At 39.9% G+C, this 13,012-nt stretch overlaps 1 protein-coding gene across 1 annotated transcript in view; it reads left to right on the top strand.

Moving 5' to 3' along the window:
• The first annotated feature begins 2,480 nt into the window (after positions 1-2,480).
• The window catches only part of dok6 (docking protein 6), a 67,496-nt gene continuing 56,964 nt past the window's right edge, over positions 2,481-13,012 (top strand). The window contains exon 1 of the mRNA XM_033638316.2: positions 2,481-2,752. Within this exon, the coding sequence (XP_033494207.2) occupies positions 2,687-2,752 (66 nt within the window). The 5' untranslated portion in view covers positions 2,481-2,686. The remainder of the gene's footprint in view (positions 2,753-13,012) is intronic.

The following is a 13,012-nucleotide window of genomic DNA, read 5'->3' as shown; positions in this document are numbered from 1 at the left end:
ACAGAGTTTATTTTCAGCAACAGCTCAAAATCCAATGGAAAAATCACACAGGCTTTTTGAGAAGGGAACCAGTGCGATGCTAACTTCTGCGTCAGCCTACAGAAGAAACATCATCCCTGGGGCACTCTGTTATGACTGAGCTTATTTCTTTCTTTATACTTTATTCTTTATTATTTTTTACAAGAAGCAGACAAACGCAAGGACAACAGGCACGGACATCATAGGTGAAGGAAAAATGCTTAACATCCTGTAAAACAGAAAATGAAGAGAGGCAAGGTTACATTGTAGTATCACGGATATGTCCATGTCCTTTATGTCCTTTATGTCCACGATAAGGATGGTCATGGACATTAAAATCACAAAGGTCCTTATGATCCATTATCCTCATGACTTTGCTTCATGGAAATCCAGGGTATTTTAAGGAGGGAGAAATCTTCCACTCATCCATAAGCTATAGTCCATTCTCTAAGTCTTAACACTAAGGGGAATAAAACAAAATTCACCAAACAGAATAAACATATAAATAAAAGATCACTTCAAAGCTGAATATGATTTACATTTCTCCAATATTTTTCCACATTTTTAGGGGCATTATTCAGAGGTAAAGTCAGTTTTTCCATAACATAAATTTCCTTAACTATTTCTATCATTCAAAGGTTGTTGAAGACTCGTTTATTATCGTGGATATCTTTGAAGACTTATATGGAAAAATGTGCTGTTTGGTTTCTTCAAGTACCCAAAAAAAGAAGACAGGACTTTTTATAATTAACTGGGTAATGATTTTGGCAAAGTATTTTATCCATAAATGTAAGCTCAACAATAATAAACCTCATATTGTTTTTGTTCTTTTGTCTGAAGGATGTTGAACATTATATAAAACTGCTTATTGATTTGACCAACAAAAAGGCTACTAAGACAGATGACATCTGTACGTCTAATATCTTTGTGAAATATGTTATCCCCCTGGCTTTCTGTTTGTGTTATTGTTGTGTTTGTATTTACTGTTATGTTTGTATACTCAACTGTATACTAAGTCCTTTTTACAGTGTTGTTTTATGAAAGAATGATACAAAAAAATTACATTTCTGGGGAGGTGCACATCAGGCTATGGCCATGTTTATGTGAAAACAGTCTGCTGAAAACAGAATTGTTTCTCATTATCGTTTCGCGTTCAGTCGACAACGCTTTGATAACAATCGCTGTGCACACGGATCAGCAAAAATGACCCATAACACTGTAGTATGCATGCACATGCGCCTCCCTCTACAGAGCGGTAACGTATGAACAAACAAAATGGCAACCGCACGAACGTTTGTCTGGACGGATGACGAGGTGGAGTTGCTGCAGTAAATCTACACTTTTTTGGAGAAGTGTTGATAAATTCAACAGGGCGAGCAGCACAAACAGAGCTCGGGAGTCCGCCATTGTTGTTGTAATGGTTGACTTTCTGGCGCATGCCTAGTGACTGGAAGCGTAATGCGCATGTGCGAAAAGTCTCAGTTTTCAGAGGAAATGCAAATTGCAAGTTTACAAAAAAAATTGCACTGTGGAACCCGTTTTCAGATTCAGATTCAGATTCAGAATACTTTTCAGAATTGTTTTTGTTCCAGTGCTCCGTGCAAAGTAGAAATAGAAATACAGCATGAATGGAAACAAGAGATAAAGATGAAGATATAAATAAAATACTAAAATAGACAATGAAATAAAGTAAAATAAAATATTAAAGTAGACATTAAAATAAAATAAAGTAAAATAAAATATTAAAGTAGACATTAAAATAAAATAAAATAAAATAAAATAAGATAAAATATTAAAGCAGACAAAAGGTTGCGGTTTTCAGGCACCCAAAACGCAGCTGTCAAGTAAACGAACAGGCAAAACATGATAAGTTTACCATTTTCCGTTGAAATAGTTGTCGTATAGACAGGACCTGAGGCGTAGGGTACAGCGCAGATTTGACGCACAAGTATAAATCCAGCTTTAGTCAGCCATATTCTGGTTATTGCGTTTTTTGTTTTTTTTTTTTACAACCTGCTAGTAGTATTTGAATTAAATATCTGTCCTGCTTTATTATCCCAGTTGGCACATTTCCCAAATACTTACACTGAAGTTTGAAAACAGCTCTAAGACTTGAGCTTATTTCTTAAAGAAATGAGCAATCAGGTTCCAGAAACTGTTGACCAAGACGACTAGTGTCAACTAACCCGCTACAGGCAACTTTTCCACTGGAGACATGGGGGAATGAGTGGTCAGCTGCAGTACTGACACTGTTAGAGTAATAACAGTAGAGAGAAAAATATTTTGCCAAGTGTTGGATTAAATATCCCTCCCTCCCTCCCTGCGCAGCAGTTATCCCCCACCCCCCTCACTGTCTCGGGGATGGTGTGGTCCAGGAAGCGCGCCTCTCCTGTGCTCTCCTCCTCTGCTCTCCTCTCCGGCTCCAGTGAATCAGCTGACGAATGGTATCTCCCTCCTCTCGCGGATGGATCGCGCCGCTGAAGCCGGGCAGCCTGAGCGCTGACACAGGAGCAGGTTGCCCACCGCCCGCTCTCCTCTCCTCTCCTGCTGCTGGATGTCTCACCGACCGACCCTCAAGTGAAACATTTCGCTACCCTGCCTCCCAAAAACAAGGTTACTTTGTTTTATTTTTCCACCCCGGGCAGGAAGCTACCCGCTTCCCCTCACCATGGCTTCCAACTTCAACGACATAGTCAAACAGGGATACGTGAGGATACGGAGTAAGAAACTGGGGGTGAGTACTGTTGCACTTGCTGTGTAGCGCGGCGGAGGAGAAGGAGGAGGTGTTGGTGGTGGAGGAGGAAGAGGAAGAGGAGTTCCAGTTGTTTGCGGGGTTTAAGCATCAGGGGCGGCTGGATTAAGAAAGAGGCTTTAATTGCTCCATAGGCAGCCGTCCTGCTGTGAGCTCTTCAAGAGGAAAAACAGATTAGAGCAGCACAAGCCAAGTTTCTCTCTGTGCATTGTGCAAAAACACACTTGTGCACACACTGAGATGTTGGCAAAGTCTGGGTGATTGACAGCTGGTGTCATGTGGATGTAGCTGTGTATCACATTCCCCCTTTTTGTTCTCAATTTCCAGCCTGCAACTTCATTTTTCACTGAGAAAGTTAGGCTGATTTTAGATTTCTGACTGTTGGGTTGCAAATTTTAGACATGTGACACTTTTCCCAACTAAATCTGTAGTCATATAAGAAATAAGGACATGCAGCAATAAAAACTAACTGCAAAAGTCTCATAAAAGCCTGATAAGGTCACTTACAATCAAGCACCACAGGCCATAAGTCTCCTCATCACAGTGCATGCTAATTAACACCTTGTGTTATAGATTCTGGGATGTACAGCATAATAGGAACCTTGGGAATGCCATTCATCACTACACACATTGCCATCAGCTGAGTACTGTACTTAAACTCTCTTTAAATCATGATGAATTAATCCCAGCAGTGAAAAGTCTCAGTGAAATCCAGCTGATTCGGTGCGATGGCAGCCCTTCAATTTGCCCTGATAATGGATTCCCATTGAGGTACAGCAAGGAGGAAAAATGGCCCCGACTGCCTAAATTGAAATGAATGATATATATTCAATGATGAGCGCCTTATTGTCTGACTCATAAAGCCATCTGCTTTTGTTCATGCTTCCAGCTCATTACGCCAACAGAGCGGGCGCACTCCCTCTCCTCTGATGAAGTGTGATGATGGAGGCTAATGATGTCTGCCTCCTCACATCATCACCTGGCTTCATCAACACTATTCTACTATTGTTTGCCGCCACTGAGGTTATCTTTGATTGCTCTTTGAGCGTAAGTGTTGTCGAGTAAGAGGGAAGCCTCTACGCTGCCCCTGGAGGACTCGCACAACACAAGCTTAATATAACAAATGGAAGCGCAAGACATTTGTTGTTGTTAACATGCAAATTAGCTTGCTCACATACAGTTGGCTCAGTTTATTTACTTCTTGCATATGCCATTACTTAGATGTATTCAGAAAAGGAGTGTGTGTGTGTGTGACTTTGCAAAGCAAGTGAGGACGCACGCTGCGTTGGCTGTGTGCTCGAGGTATGGATGCCATATCTCTGCCAGCTCCACATCTCATCCTGCTGTTTGTGGAGAAAAACAGTTTGTGTCCTGCTCGCCCACTCCCTCAGCCCTCCACTGCTTGCTGCTGTTTCATCATAGAAAAGCCATGCTGCGATGGCCTCAGAGGACCCCGGTGTGGGTAGACAGAAAGTATTTATCCGTCCACGCTAGGGTTAGTTATTCCAGGCCGATTCTCATTCTGAATCAGTCCGAGAGTGAGACAATGAGATGGAGCAGGAGTGAGGTATCTGTGTGCCTGAATCAACAGGCACTGATGGAGCACATCTCTCTGTTTTTCTGTGGGGAAAAAACCTCATCAGCGCTAAATGGCTTAATTTCAAGTGTTTTGTCTTGTGTTTTGAGGGAGATGGAAAATCCAAATGTGAGACACGTGCATGGAGGAAGATGTTTGGAGCTGTGGCTATTTTGCAGCATGATCTCAATATATTTATATTTTATATTTGTCTCATTTTTTGACACAACAGCTCAATAATGTTTATGGCTGTGAAGAGACACTTGATATGCTGTACAGAAAGTCAGATCAGAGGGATACTGGATGCATACAGACCCAGACTCTGCTTTAGTAACATGGACAGGCAGATGCACAGACCACTTTGCTTCTTAACATTCCTCATCACTAACACGCAGCCAAACATGCAACATACTGCAGACCTTTATCTAATGGTCCATCCTTTTGCTAAGGCTGGGTATAGGTTGAAATGTTTCAGTACTCTCTGATATGGTACCTGGGTTTAATTGATACCAAAACAACATGAGATTTCTACATAATCCTAAAAAGGGCCACAACTAAAGATTATTGACATCATCTTTTAGTCAGTTAATTACTTTTTCAACTGATTAATTAAATGTTTCGACTGTAAGATGCCAGAAAAGAAGAGTTCCCAAAGACAAAACCTCAAAATAAAGAAAATATAACCCTCAAATAATAGAATTTGCTTTTATGTAAGGCAAAAACTTACATTTGACAAGCTGACACCAGTGCATTTTAGGCAATTCTTGCTTGCCAAATTATCAACTGATCATCAAAATTGCTGAAGATTAATTTTTCCATTTACCTACTGATCATCTCATTGACTATCTATTCAGCTGTGAAACCAAATTTTTTGAACGTTTAATGTATAAACATGTTGCCTAAATCAAAAACAGTTTAAAACTGGCAGACTTATTCTGATTTAAATAAGAAACTATCGCATCAAAGAACGAGTAAACATCACAAATCTGACCAAACATTTGATGCAGGTCGAGCTGCAGCTAACAGTTATTTTCATTACTGATTAATCTGCTGATTATTTATGTGCTTTCATGATTACTTGATTCTTTGTTTGCTTTATTGAATGTCTAAAAATAGAGAAAACCCACTGTTTGTTACTGTCACAGTTTCCAAAACCCCAAGGTGACATCTTCAAATCACTTGTCCTTATCTATCAACAGTGTAAACCATAGAGATTCAGTTTATGATAGCTGAAGACCAAGCTTTAGATGCCAGCTTTAAGTTTTTCTGACATTTCAGTTGGTACCAAAAATCACGGTGTGAGCATCTGGTTTCATCAAATTATGACAGTATATTAATTTTGTGGACAACTAAACGATATTTGCTGGCATTATAAGTAGGGCTGCCACTAACGATTATTTTCATTGTTGACTAAAATGTCAATTATTTCTTCGATTAGTCGACTAATCATTTTATCAAAAAATGTGTAAAATGTTGAAAAATGTCGGTCTGTCTCTCCCAAACCCCCAAATTATGTCATCTAATGTGTTGTTTTATACTCACGCCAAAGGGTTTTAGTTCATGGGAGAGTGTGTAAAGCTGCCAATATCTGAACGTAAGAAGCTGCAATAAGAGTATTTTGGGGTACTTTTATAGTACTTTTCTATGAAAAGTACGACTACTAAAATAGTCACCGATTATTTTAATAGTCGATTAGTCATCGATTTGTTGACTAATCGTTGCAGCCCTAATTATAAGTCTGCTACAGTACCATTTTGATTCAAATCAGGTGCCTGCAATCGATTCAAGATGGTTTCATATGGTCCTTTAACACAGTAGGTTACAGAGGAAGCTTCCGCCCCTTTCTATTTTGCTTTTGGCCATAAAACCGAAATACAACACATAAATAGTTGTCAACTGTAACCAATAAAGTGCAGTAAAGTTGACTTTAATTCTACTCAAAATGTAGAAGTAGAATGTTCAGTTGTGTTTTGCAGTCACCATTATCAGCATAAGCACTTTCAGGTTGCATAAATTAGCCTCGTGGTTGGTGAGCTTTTCTTCTACTCATAACGTAACAAATGACATGTATTATTTATACTTTTTAGCTAATGTTGCCATAGCGAGAGCAACAAGTTAGCGGCCAGGTAGAGTATTTTATTTAATATATGGCATGTGCTTTGTCTGTTGACCAGTCTTTTCTCTGGAATCATAAATATTTCCAGTCTGCTGATTTATTCCTGAGAGGCGAGTAAATATCCTCATTGTCATGTTTTTGGCTGCTCGCCATTATCTGCCTGGCGCTGTTTGACGATGACACAGATGTGCCTTGGGAATTTTAAATATATGTCTTAAAGATGATTATTTGGATCGATGTTTTAATTTTGCATCTATAATATGAACGATGGATCATTACACACCTACCTTAAAAGTACTAGGGCTCCATTCACAGCTCAACCTGTCAGTCCAGCTGGATGTACATTCTCAGAGTTAGGCTGGAAAGGTCCTGGGTGTTTTCCTCCTCATGTGATGGTTTTTTAATTTTTTTTTTTTTTCGCTTTAAAGGTCTTTCAAATATCACATCTCAAGACTTTGCATCACAGTTGACCTTCTAATGCTCCCAGCCAGGTCTCTATTGTAATGCTGTGCCATTTAAAATGTATTATACATTATTTTTTATTAGAAAGTAGTACAGTCGAATGCTTCTCTTTATGTGATATTAAAGTGGCCACACCAACACCAACAGCTCTGGCTGAACTCATCAGCATCTGTCAATATGATTGGCTCATTTCCAAACCCCATCATGTGTGAAGGTTGAGGCCACGAGGTCACGTCTGTGTTCTGCCAAGTGATCAAAATTACCAAGCGGGGCACTTTCTCTTCTGTTTTTTCCTCTCTGGGACATTTGTTTTTCTTTTTCCACCGACATGAATGGCAACGATTTCCTACATTAGCCAACTTCTTTGTCTCTTTGTTGGCTGAAAAGACAACGGTGCAGTGTTCTTGAATGCACAAGTAGTCTCTCTTTCCTTTTCCTTTCTCACATTCCCCTCCTCTTCCTCACCTCTCCACCCATTCTCTCACCTCACGTCCCACCTGTACTCCCCACACTTCACAGTGTCTCTCTCATCCCCTCCCCCCCCTCGTTTTATCTCCCTTCCTCTTTTCTTCCCCTTTATCTGGCTATCTCCCCTCACCTCATCCCCCTTTCTCTCCCACTATTCTCTCCTTCACTGGTTTGCAGACAGGCTGAGAGACTGAGCACAAAAGCATCCTATTCATCACCCCACACTGCACCCTCCATAACCCCAACAGGCTATTCCCCCTGACACAGTGCAAAGGCACGCACGCACACATACACACAAAATTGGCTTGGTTCAACATAGAAGAATTGGCACACACATGCACCCGACAAACAAGTAAACAATCTGCTGCCAGAGAACAGTGTGTGGATTCTCAATTAATTTTAATCCCGTGGCTTTGTACCATACAGTATTTTTTTTCACTACATAAAGACAAACTAAATGCTGACAAGTGCCAAAAACAAGTGTCTCTGCACTGAGAAAAACATAAAATCTGGCAGTGTGATATCGCCATCACGCACGCAGCTCTTCCTTTCTCCCTTTCAGCGATGCTATCAGCGGGATGGAATCCTCTTGACGAACTGAATAACATGACCTTTGAGTAATTTGTGCGTCAGTCTCAGACCAGGTACATGTTTCCCAGGTTAAGCATCACTGTGGTAAATAGAAAAGGTCAGCTGTTGAATACCCCCCCCCCCAATCTGTTCAGCTTCTCTTCAAGCCTTAACAAAAATAAAAAATGAAAAATAAAATAAAATAAAAAAAACGGTCAATTTCAGTTTGCTGCAGGTGGGTCTGTCTGCCATTCACTCTCTCCATTCACAAACATGTTTTGACACTTCAAAGGAGCTGTAGATCAGATGTCGGCCTAGAGGTAGAATATGTAATATTTTAAGAGAGCGCTTCACACATAGACTTCACACTTAGATTATTCTTGTTGAAATTCCATTTCCCACCCCGGTAACAACACAGTATATACTATAACTATAAATAGTTCCTGCAATCAAATCAAAATTAACTTGTTTTACAAACAAACAAATGTGCACTGAGAATAGGATCAGAAGATTGTAATTTTATGTCATTCTTGATACTTAAAATCACTACATTTCACATGCATATCACATATTACTCAGATGTAAAAGGGGTCGCACGTAGTGACAAACCTACACAGAATTATCACCCAGCTTTTGAAGTTATAGCAGCTTTTAGTTTGTTTTGGTTTTACGGCCAGTAACTTTACTATTTTGAGTCATTTTCGCCTCTCTCGTGATGTCATTTTGCAACAAAACAGGAAGCTTTTTTATGGTCAAAAAAGCTCTCATAATCCCTTTATGGGGGATTTATACTTGTGCTGCAGACCCTAGGCCATATCCTACGCACGTGACCTACGCCGTTGTGAGCATTTATGCTTGTGCGGTGGTGTGTCTGCAGTTACACCTCCAAAACACTAGTTGGCGGTGGAGGTTTCTGTGAAATGCTGTAACCTTTAGTTGATTCAAAACACACATTAAACACACATTAAACATGGCTTAATAGAGCCAATTTCAAACACAAGTAAACAAGTCAACTTCACTATAACTCACAGCATTCACATTTTCTGCACAAATACAACATGCTAACATTATTAGCACAGGCCTATGGCATTTTACATTGTATTAAATTAGCCTAGCAACCAGCGGAGATTTCCTCTGCTCATATGAAGCCAGGATAAATCACACACAAGACTTAAAGTGCTATTTTAGTGGAGGCTTTATTGTCTTCATAATTTATTGTTTCTTATCTGTGAAATTAAAGTAAATACAAGTTCCCACTGAGGGAATGGTTTCAGCTTACAAAAATAGACAGGAGGTCTGTGTCGCCACAATGCATAGTTACATTTCTGGGGAGGTGCACGGTGTAGGCTCTATGTTGATGCAGAGCCTACGCCGTAGGTTCGGTGTTGAATTGACACAGAAATATAAATTCCGCCTAAGTTAGCATTTAGCTGGTGATGAAAGTGGAGTATAAATCAGCTAAAGAGCTTAATATTTACCCCAGGAGATGGTGGAGACCAAAATCAGAGCTTAAATTAGAGTTGTGAGCTGTAAATCAGCTGAAAGACACTATTAGAGCTGAGGGTAACTGCAGGGTCAGATGATTATACTCTGGGACTGTGATAACATGTGACCCCTTTCATATTACACACAGTCATTTGATCAATTGTTTTAAAACATGGGTTATAGCAGCTTTAAAGATATGATGACAGTCATATTTTCCACCTTACCTTGCTTCCTGATTTTATTTTGGTGCCCAACAGTGGACCAAATCCCCAAATTCCCCGTCCAGCTCACTGTTGATATTTTGAAAGTTGACTGTGCTCTGTGTTGATTTTTTAAAAACATCAACAGTGAGCTGGAAAACATTTTTTTGAGATCCTAAGGTGCTGTTAGATATCTTAAAATGTGCTGGACTTCACAATTGGTGTAACTATTGTCTTATCTCGAAGCCCAAATAAGTTTCAAACTAACAAACTAACTTAGTTATTAAACAAACAATAGACTGCTAATGTAATGCAGAATAGCAAGAATAAAATTGAAAAGGACAAAGTTGCACTCTGCTGCCATCAAAGTGCAGTTATGAGAGCGCCTTGGTCAAACCAGAAATGTCAAAGCAAAAAACGCATTAAAAATGCATTATGTCTGGTCCAGAATGAGGAGGAGTGAAAATAAAATCAGCCAAAAGAGTGGATGTAAACAAATAATCTGTAAACCAATAATCAGAGCTGCAGACTGAGAGCTTAAGTTATTCATCATCCAAACACAAGGGTATCATTTGCAAAAAGATGGACTACTCTGCTGTTTATAGATTTAGAGAAGTGATTCGGGGGGTCTTAAAATTACTTTTTTTTCTTTACAAGAGAACCATTTCACAATATTGCGTATTTATACAGTTTGTTTTGGGACAAATAACCCCGACAAATAATTTAAACACTGAAAAAACAAATGACGACTACTGTAGCTCAGTACTTACTGGAACCTTGCCACCTTTGGTCTTGTAAGACTGTTTGAGTGAAGTTTATTGTGTGACAATCTCCAGTGCTTTCAGTAGAGCGGACACCGACAGTAAGGAATGCTTGTAATTTGTTATGACTGTTTGAGCACATCGAATTACGTGATGTAATACTCCTATCAGCTATACGGGCTCTGCGGTTCAGCATTAATTATGTATGTTTACTGATGAGATAAATGGGAAAGTTGGGCATCTTTCCATCTTCGCTCTGTTGGTGAGAAATGAAGTGTGTAAATACTGTTGTCGATCAACAGAAAATTTGTATCTGTTTTGATCATCGATCAATAATTTTAGTCTTTTATTATTTTTATTTTTATTTCTTTGATCAAACTTGACAAACATTTTCTGATTCCAGCTTCTCACATTTGAAGATTTGCAGGTTTTCTCTGGTTTATATCTCTATAAGCTGCCTATGATTGGGTTTTAGGTTGTTGGTCAGACTGTTTTATAAAGATGGATGATATAACAGTACCCCAAAACTGGATTGCTTCTTGGTGGCTTGCTGCAGTGTAGGTCATAAACCCCACCCCCTCCATGTTAGCGGATGGGACATAGGCCAAACTAAAAGATCACAGTAAACATCAAATACATTTTTCCCGAAGATGTTTTCTGTCATTTAAGGTAGTCCCCATCAAGCTGATGTATGTTCAAGTGTTCCTTTGGGTGTGAGTTTGACGTCATGATCAGTGGCGCCGGCAGGTTTGTATTTCATAGTACGCACAGGTACCGTCCGCCCACCTGTAGGGTACCTTTTACACGTAGGTTACCACACATGGACATACACAGTCTACTCACTGAGCGAGCAAGAGATCAAATTAAGTAGTATCCCTACATATTTGAAGTTCATTCTGTGTCTCCCTGTTGCATCAAACTCCTGCAGAGCGGCCTCCGCATCAATTCCAATATCATCATAATCCTGGGGCTCATCGCTTTGCAAAGCGGGTGGATCCTGGACATGTAGCTGGCTGCTAGCCTCTGTCGTTGTAATGTTAATGCTAGCAGCAGTAACGTTAGAAGACTCGGTGCTCGCACTGCTACTCTCTGTGTATTCTTCGCTGCTGAGGCTCGTTCACTTTCTTATTTTAAAAGCCTGAAAAATGCTCAGTTGTTTTCGTTTGCTCACTTCTAACTACTTTTGCTTGCTAACACACAAGATAAGTAACACAATATTATTAGCATCACAATTGAGCGCCAGAAATGTTTATCACACACTGACCTCTGACTCGCACTAATCATCGGCATTTGCTTCATCTCAGGCACATTCATCTGTAAAAAAAAGAACCCAAACACACGATCTGCTGCTTTTGTCACAATTTTATTTTCAAGATTGACAGTTTTGTGTGTCAGTTGGTGTGCTTGCAATCAATAGTGATGCTCAGGATTGGTTGGACAGGTGTATGGGCTGGAACGTGATACCCGGAGGTTGCTATTGCACAAACTCTGGCTCCAAATGACGTCACCAGTGCAAGGTTGCGATGGCAGTAGCTATCCAGGACATTTTGGCTTCATTTTTGTACAGTCAGGAGGAAGTAGAGACACTTTGTATACAAGCAACTTTAAATACAGTCTGTGGTCAGAGAAAACAACTATTTAGAAACTTGTAATAAATATGTTAAAATGTTGTGTTTTGGAGACCTTTAATATCTGAGTCCGATGCTAAGCTTGCAATTTACACTGATACAGACATTAATGGTGCAAATAAAGCATTTTCTAGCCATTAAGTATGAGAACAAAATCAAGAGTTATTACTCTTAAAGTACTTTTTTGGACCCAGTGGTGCTCTGCTCTCCTCTCTGTCTACAGATAATACAGTTATTAACTGTTTTATCCCCCCTTTTGTCTCACTCAGCTGTTTTTGTCACACAAGTGGGCATTTGTGTTCAGTGACCAGTGGCCTTTACGTGGACAGCGTGCATTGTAATGATGTGTGGGTATGTTCCCCCTTGTTGGCGCACAAGCACCCACCAAAGCAGACGCAAAGAAGTGGAGAACAATGTGTCTATTGTCCGAGATGGCACAGCCATTTAAGATAGGATCTTGCCACTTCCATGCACTCACTATTAACAATGACAGGCCGTCCAGAATGGTGGATGTCAGGAAATTTCTCACCCCAGGAACTGTACTTGTCAGTGGAGCGGAGAGAAGACACAGTCAGTTAGACTTGTAGCAATTGAGACTTCCAAACAACGTGGAGAAATGTGACTGGGCTTGTGAAAAGACATCAGATTATATCAATTAGCAGATCATTAGATTCTTGCAGCTAGTGCCCGTAATTAGACGTGTATTCCACTCCATCTTTCTGATTGCCAAATAGAAATTGAAACCATTGCAGATAGAGTATTTTTAATAAGCCTTGTTTTGTTTATGATTTTATTCCTGCCTTGTGGGTGCTTGTAGCCTACTTTCAGCTCTTCTTGTGATAGATGTCTTTCGACTCGGTGCATTAATTCACAGATATGCAGGGCTATACATCGTGTGGTCATTTCCTTTGGTTTTCATCAGCTTCCTCCATCAGACAAAGACCTGAAGACAAATTACCAGCTCTTATTGGCCCTG

This window comes from Epinephelus lanceolatus, chromosome 20, assembly GCF_041903045.1.
Source record: "Epinephelus lanceolatus isolate andai-2023 chromosome 20, ASM4190304v1, whole genome shotgun sequence".
In the NCBI taxonomy this organism is placed as follows: domain Eukaryota; kingdom Metazoa; phylum Chordata; class Actinopteri; order Perciformes; family Serranidae; genus Epinephelus; species Epinephelus lanceolatus.
The sequence above is the reverse complement of the archived record's forward strand: the minus strand, read 5'-3'. Positions and strand labels throughout refer to the sequence as shown.